Source organism: Mus caroli, chromosome 11 (assembly GCF_900094665.2).
Source record: "Mus caroli chromosome 11, CAROLI_EIJ_v1.1, whole genome shotgun sequence".
Taxonomy (NCBI): domain Eukaryota; kingdom Metazoa; phylum Chordata; class Mammalia; order Rodentia; family Muridae; genus Mus; species Mus caroli.
This window is the reverse complement of record NC_034580.1, coordinates 115,382,522-115,389,979: the sequence shown is the minus strand read 5'-3', so window position 1 is coordinate 115,389,979 and position 7,458 is coordinate 115,382,522. Positions and strand designations below refer to the sequence as shown.

At 47.1% G+C, this 7,458-nt stretch overlaps 1 protein-coding gene and 1 long non-coding RNA gene across 7 annotated transcripts in view; one reads left to right on the top strand and one right to left on the bottom strand.

Annotated features, from left to right (window-relative positions):
• Positions 1–12: 12 nt before the first annotated feature.
• Positions 13–7,458, top strand: part of LOC110304765 — a 35,219-nt gene continuing 27,773 nt past the window's right edge. Inside the window, exons 1-2 of the long non-coding RNA XR_003838020.1 lie at positions 13–130; positions 2,044–2,142. This is a non-coding gene — a long non-coding RNA (uncharacterized LOC110304765). The remainder of the gene's footprint in view (positions 131–2,043; positions 2,143–7,458) is intronic.
• Positions 3,624–7,458, bottom strand: part of Rnf213 (ring finger protein 213) — a 103,213-nt gene continuing 99,378 nt past the window's right edge. For all 6 annotated transcript variants that reach the window (XM_029483690.1, XM_029483686.1, XM_029483687.1 and 3 more), the window contains 3 exons: positions 7,352–7,441; positions 7,079–7,257; positions 3,624–5,059 (listed from right to left, as the gene is read on the bottom strand). In XM_029483690.1, coding sequence (XP_029339550.1) covers positions 4,906–5,059; positions 7,079–7,257; positions 7,352–7,441 — 423 coding nt within the window. In that variant the 3' untranslated portion in view covers positions 3,624–4,905. The remainder of the gene's footprint in view (positions 5,060–7,078; positions 7,258–7,351; positions 7,442–7,458) is intronic.

The following is a 7,458-nucleotide window of genomic DNA, read 5'->3' as shown; positions in this document are numbered from 1 at the left end:
CGCTCGGTTAGCGTCCCTCCGCTTCAGCTGAGGTGGCTGCCACCAGGGGCCGCTGTCACAGCAGCACTGGGCGGCGAACGCTGGCTTCTTCCCGCTCGACTTTCTCAGACGCCGGCGTCCCGTCCCTTAGGTGGGTTGGTGTTCAGGTTTGGGAAATGCAAGCCCAGCTCTGCGCCTTACCTGGCGCCTCCAGCCCTCCAGCAGCCTCGGCCCCGCTCTGAAAAGATTGACCAGCAGTTGCATCCCTCGCACACACGGAGCCCTGAGCCCTGGGTTAACGTGGTTCCACTACTGCCAGGTTCGGGTCCGCACATCGACACATTGCATATGAGCACGCGCTTGCGGAGCAGAAAACCCTCGGAAATTTGAGACACCTTTGCAGCATAGATTTTTCAGTTGTACCGATTGTGAGAAATTAGTCCGAAATAAGAACTCAAAAACCAGTGAAGTCGAGGGTCCTGGGCGTGGTGGCGCACTCCATTAATTCCAGCATTTGAGGCAAGTGGATCCGTGAATACGAGGCCAGCCTGGTTTACAGTAATTGAGTTCTAAGACAACCAGGACTACACGGAGAAACCCCATTTCGAAAAAACAAAAACAAAAACAAAGGATCCTGCAGACCAGGGTGGGTGTGCGCGCGCGTGCGTTAGTTAGGGTTCTCTAGAGGAAGAGAACCGATAGAAAATACATAAAGGGGATTTAGAGCTTGCCATAAGCAGGCAAAAAACAAAAGCTTCCTTCTTTCATGTCTTTTTATACAGGCTGCCACCAGAAGGTGTGTCCTAGATAGAGGGCAGGTATCTGGACCCTTAGGTTTTAGTTCATTCCAGATATAGCCAAGTCCACAAACAAGATTAGGCACTACGGGGTGTCAACCCCAAACAAAACGCAAAATTGGCTATGCTCAACGATTTGGTGCAGAACTGTAGTTTTTATATTCTTGATTGCATTAGTCTGCCTCATTCCTTTCCTGCTGGGTGAGTACTTAATGAGGACCAATCTGTCTGTTTCTAGTATAGGTCTCTTCCCCCAAATGCCCATCCTGTCCGTTTAGGACCCAGGGCCTTACCTGATGTGTATCCCTCCCTCTCAATGACATGAGCTCAGCAGACTGTAGTTCATTTTTGTTTGTTTTTGTTTTCTTAGAGATTTATTGTATCTAAGGTACCTTCTCTGGTATTAGAGATGGATGGTTCATAGTTTATTTCTTAGACCAGCAGTTCCTACGGATCTCTTCCTTCTGAGTTCTGGGAAACGCTGGCATTGAGTCCAGAACAAGAAAATGGGAGAGTATGTACAACTGTGCTGTGCTGTTGTGAGGGAAAAATCATAAATATGGGAAGAGGACTTTGAACTGGAGGTGGGGATGGCCTGTGTGAGACTTGGGAGACCTGAAAGTTGTCCCACAGCTCCCTGAAGGACTTTGGCATTTAATGGTTACCGTGGGGTAGATTGTCACTTTCTTCAGTGGTGTGGCCACTGTTGCCACACACACAAGACACAAGGAAGTAGGAGGGCCCTTGTTGGGATGAGTGGTTTCAGTAGGGGAGGAAGGGGATGAGCGAGGCAATGGGGATGGAAATGGTTAGAATTCATCATCATCCATGCAAAGGACAAAGAAGAAAGAGTGTGAATGTGGCAGGCAGAGGGAACAAAGGTATAAATGTCCTGACGTGGGAGTGTGTGGGTGAGCAAAGTGTGCAAGTGAGTGTGGTGAGAGTGCAGGTGTGTGAGTGAGTGCAGGTGAGTGTGGTGAGAGTGCAAGTGAGTGTTTACAGCATCAGCTAAGGTTGAGGTAGCAATTGGCTTACAGTCCTAGGAGAATTCAGAGAAGTGTATAGCTATGTCATGTGTATGTACATTTCAAGAGGAAAGTATAAAAGAGTAGATTAGACCAAACTAGAGCATGTGGTTTGGGAAAGGCTTCCTGTAACACAGCCGACAGGACTTGAAAGCCAGCAGGTTTTCAGCTGGGTTTTCCAGAGCTCACTGTGCACCAGCTGCTGTGCTATTGCTTATCTGCCCTGTGTTACTTTACCACAGATGGGCAAGGCATTTTGCAGAGGAAGAAACTGCAGTTTAAAGAGTGGCTGGCCTGTAGTCATCAAGCCTGCAGACAGGAGAGGCAACACCCAGACTCAGGTAAGCCAGCCTGGCTTTGTTGGAGAGTGGTCAGGGCTTGGTATTTGGGGGCCATTCATACCAATGGAGATGGGACAGAAGTTGTGGATTCTGAGGAGGTTATGGCTGAGGTATTGATTGATATGTGTATGTGGGAAGAGAAGCGCAGCAGGAAGAGCCCCAGAGCATGGGGCTGCTGTAAGGCTGCACCCCTGCTCTTCCTCACTCTTGCCCCAGGTGGCTCTGAAACGTTCTGGGTGTGCCGTACCAGAGTACCAGAGGCGAGAGTTGCCAGCACTGCTCTCAGGAGGAAGGTGATGTATTCATGCTCATTGTTCAGCTGCATGTAGGTTCTGAATGCTCGTGCCGAGATTTATGTAGCAAACTAAAGGAGCAGGAACGAACACGCAGAATGTGGTATTGATGCTGGTGGCTGCTTGCTTGGTATTCAGCTCAGAGCCTCTGGCTTTCTCCTGAGGCCAGCAATCACCTCTCCAGGTACAGTTGTTCTGCAGCCTGACCTTCAACACTATCCATCTTCTGTGGAGATATTTGCTCCTAACTGAAGCACTGGCTCCTGAGAGGCAGAGCAAGCAAAGCTCAGGAGCAACTTACTAGGCATGAAAGCCCAGAAATCCCAAGTCTTATTGACTGACTCCAAGGTTACATAAGCAGTAAGCTGGGGGAGAAGAGACTTGTGGGTCAGGGAGCCCCAAGGTGTAGCTTTCATAACCTGTACCCAAGTGGGGTTGAGCATTTCAGCTTTTGAGTCACCTGTGCCCTGTACCTGACTAAGCTAGACTTATTTGGAGCCATTTCTGTGTTTTTTTTTTCCCAACATATTTTTTTGGGTAACTAGATGTTTGCTCACATCTCTCCAGGACGTCACACAACAGCACATGAGAGATATTCCTGCTCATACCTGGTGCACTTGGGTCACAGTGTGTCCTGGCTGAGCCCTCTGAGCCACTGCTTTCGTGGTGACTGTTCACCACTGGAACTTTCTGTTAGCTGAAGAAGCTCATGGCTATTTCAGCTAACAAATAGCAAGTCTCACAATGGTTTAGGAAAGGCTTCACTTCCCTGCCTTTGTTTCCTATTCCTAAGGGCCTTCCTTACCCACAGCCCAGTTCATGAACTCAGCTCATCTTCATTTGCTGGTAGATATTTTCAGGGAGGCTCCTTCTGGCAGAAGACTCTGAGCAGTGTTGTCTCTATCATAAACAAGAGTCCGCATCACCCCATGTGCTAATCTAGAGAGTAGGCTTTGTTCCGAGCCCTACTGGATACTACAGCAGGAACACTGTCACAGAAAACTAAAACCATTTCGAAAGAAACTGTGTGCGTGAGTGTACTTGTGCATGGACATGCAAATGCTTGGAGAACTTGGAAAACCAGTTCTTTTCTTCTACCATGTGGGTCCCAAGGACTGAACTCAAGGTGTCAGGCTCAGCAGCAAGTGCCCTCAGTCACCAAGCATCTGCCCAGCCCAAACAGGACTCTTAGCTGTGAAATTCAAGTTTATTAAAATAGGTATGGTAAACATGATGCAGTTTACAAATGTTAGATCCATGCATTTTGTACATCACAGTGGGTAATACTACACAGACAGTTATGACTTTAAAAGCAGAGCATACAAAATAAAACATCATAATTAAAAATTCCTCATGACAGAAAAAAAATAATGCCTAGTTCAAAGCCAGAAGGGTCCTTACAGCAAGAAGTGTGGGGCTGAGCTGCCCTCTGATGGATCACAGGAGCTCCAAGGCCAAGTTGGCAAGTTCATTAAGCCCTGTACCCGCAAAAACCTGGGATGCAGACATCCGAGGACAGGTACTCTCATAGTTTAGAATAAAAGATCACCACTGTGATCCTAATACCTTTCTTTTTAACAGTGCTAGGAATTGGACTTTAGGGCACCACAGATGCTAGGCAAGGGCTCTGCCATGTTCCCAGCACCCAAATACCTCGGATCTGAGCTTACACTAACACATCTTCATTTAAAATCTCAAGACATGAGAACTGGAAAGTGCTTTGTTTGTCTGTCCCTATTCCCACTTGCAGTGCTGGGGAGAGAACCCAGGGCTTTGCTATGGTAGGCAAGTACTTCACAGCCCACTCTAGTTCCAGCTCACCAGTGGCTCATCCTTCTTCACTCTGTCCACCAGCTCACCAGTGACTCATCCTTCTTCACTCTCTGTCCAGTGTTCCCAGTGAGTGGTTGGCAGTGGCTTGTGGTGGGTTGCTCATGAGGCTTTCCAGCTTTTATCAGCACCTTGGATTTCCTTGGGTTAGTGTGGCAATTTTCATGCATCTTGCAAACCAAGGGATATGAGTATACTACTTAGAAATTAAGGGACTGGGAAAAAGAATAAATTGAGGTCCTTCTATACATAAGTAAAAAATTTTTAAAAACTGACTACCCTGAGTTTTTTCTCTCTATGCAGTAAAGTGGTGGCCATGGTATTTGAGGTAAGAGGCAGTCAGTCTTCAGAAGGATCAGTATTGGGTGTGACCTTAGTGCAGTTCTCTTGTTCCTTCTGGAATGTTCATGAGGCAGTTGATTGACAATCATTCATCATACTTAAGGAAATTTTGGAATAGGCACATGATCCAGAAACAGCTTGGCTTTGAAAAAGCTATCACATTGTAGGGTGAGTGTAGGCCTTGAATCCAGTCTGTGCCCACACTTTCCTTCACACAAAAGCCACAGCCCATACTGGGAGCTGTGGAGGGAGGTGAGGAAGACCTTCCTTTCCAGCTGGGTTTGAAGGCTGAGCTGCTCTACCTTGACTGGCGGTCCCATTTTCGTGTAGCAGCTATTTTCCACACTGAGATGCAGCTGGACATGAGTATTTCTTCAGGGAACTGGGACTCCACTTCTGAAAGGATGTCACTGTCTTTAGTCTCCATGTAACTTACTAGAGTGTCCTTGAGGCTGTGAAATCAAGGAACAAGAGAGAGTTTTTGTAACATCACAGCCCAGCCAGTGGTCGTGCTTTGTGGTTCAAGAGAGACCAAGATGCTTGCCAAGACCAGACATGCTGAGAATCTTAGGTCAGCCAAGGGCTGAGCTCCTGTGCTGGTCTGGGAGCCCATGCCCGAGAGCTGTTGGTTTTTTGTTTTGTTTTGTTTTTTCAAGACAGGGTTTCACTGTGTATCCCTGGGTGTCCTGGAACTTTTGTAGACTAGGCTGGTCTTGAACTCATAGAGATCTGCTTGCCTCTACCTCCCTAGTGCACCACCACTGCCTGCCTTCAGAGGGCTGTTTTATAAACTGAGACATGATAAAGCAGACTCTTGCTTGTATTTTTCTCTGTAGACGCTTTGTAAGAAAAACTATCAGAGTTTACTTCATAAAACTAAAAGCTCGAGAACACTTGTAATACTGAGGAAAGGTTAGTTTCTTTCTATACACAGAGCTTTTCAAACTGTTAAGAGATAAGTAGACAGGGCTGGAGAGATGACTTGGGAGGTACAAGCACTGTTGCTCTTCATAGAGCTTGGGAATGATTCTCAGCACCCGCCTGGTGACTCACACCATCTCTATAGCTCCAGTTCCAGGGAGCAGACACTAAAGTGTTGACAGACTTATATGCAGGCAGAACACACAAATACATACAGTAAGAATTAAAAGTAAGATAAGCAGCCCTCCCCCAAATAAGCAAAAACGATTATCAAGAGGCAATTCATTGTGCCATACACAAATAGCTGATGAGTGTAAAATGTGCCCAGCCATTAAGTGCCTCAGAGTCAGGACGTACAGATGAAAAGAACATGCTGGTGTTGGACCAAGAGACTGACAGACTTGACAGAGAGGGCTAACTGTGTGCCTTTACACACTGGGGTGGCTTTTACATAAGTCTACTTGTCATGAGATTATGAGTTTTGTTGTTTTCATGTGGCCCAGAGATTGGCCTCAAACTTGCTGTGTATGTAGCTGATGATGGACCTGAGTCCTAAACTCCTGAGTGCTGTGATTATAGGTATGTGTCACCATGCCCCATTTATGCAGAACTGAGGAATGAACCCAGGGCTCCTTGCATACACTCTATCAGTGAGCTACATCCCCAGTCTGCCTTCCTGGTTGCTTGCCTTTTTTGTGTGTGTGATATGTTACATGTGTGCACGTTTGTCCATGTGTGTCCAGAGGCCTAAGGGTGACATTTTATGTCTTACTCTGCCACCTTGCATCTTATTTCTTTGAGACAGGTTCTTACTGGCCTGGGACTTGATTTTGTTTTTGTCAGCTGGCCAGTGAGTTCCCAGAATCTGCTGGTTGTCCCTACCATATACCCAGTGCTGAGTTACAGACATACACACTCAAGTTTTGATGTGGGTACCTGGGATCTAAACACAAGCCCCTACACTTGTACAAAACACACTCTAAGTTTAAGTACACTGTAGCTGTCTTCAGACACACCAGAAGAGGCCGTCAGATCTCTTTATGGATGGTTGTGAGCCACCATGTAGTTGCTGGGATTTGAACTCAGGACCTTTGGAAGAGCAGTCAGTGCTCTTAACCGCTGAGCCATCTCTCTAGCCCAACAACACACACTCTTACCTACTGGGCCATGTCCCCTAACCTCTGACTTTTTTTTTCTTTTAATTATAAAGGATTAAAATCAAATAGAATACTCAAACCAAAGAAGCCTGTTGTGGTGGTGCACACCTTTAATCCCGGCAGAGGCAGAGAGGCAGAAAGACAGAGGCAGAGGCAGATCTCTTGAGTTTGAGTCTAGCCTGATCTACAGAGTTGAGTCCCAGGACAGCCAGAGCTATACAGAGAAATTCTGTCTTGAAAAACTGAAAACCAAAGCAAACCAAATCTACAAAGTACCAAAGGCATGGAGAGTTAGCAGAAAAAGGATCTTGGATAAGGCAGGACTACCTTCAAGCCTAGGGGAAGCCACCGGCAGGCAATGGGACATTTGCCAGCAGCTGTACAACGCCCTACCTCCAATTGGGGTTGAAGCTGTTCGAATCCCGGGGGCCCTTGAGCTTGAGCACAATCATCTCATGGAGCTCCAGGAGGAAGGTGTCTAGGCCTGCCTCATTCAGGAATGTGCCCAGGAGTCTTTGGTGCTGTGCGCTGAGCTCCACTTTGTATTGCACATCAATTTCCCGAAATAGTTCCTGAAATGAAGGATGGACAAGGGTGGGTAGAGAGAGATAAGGCCCGGGAAGAGTGCCGCCACAGCCTCACAGTGGAAGCAGAGGTGAGACTCACTTTGTTCAGTCGCAGCCGCTGTTCTGACTTGTGTGCGGATAGGAACTGCCAGAGAGCAATGATGTGTCTCAGCCGACATCTACTGAAGGCCTGAAAGAAACAGCGTC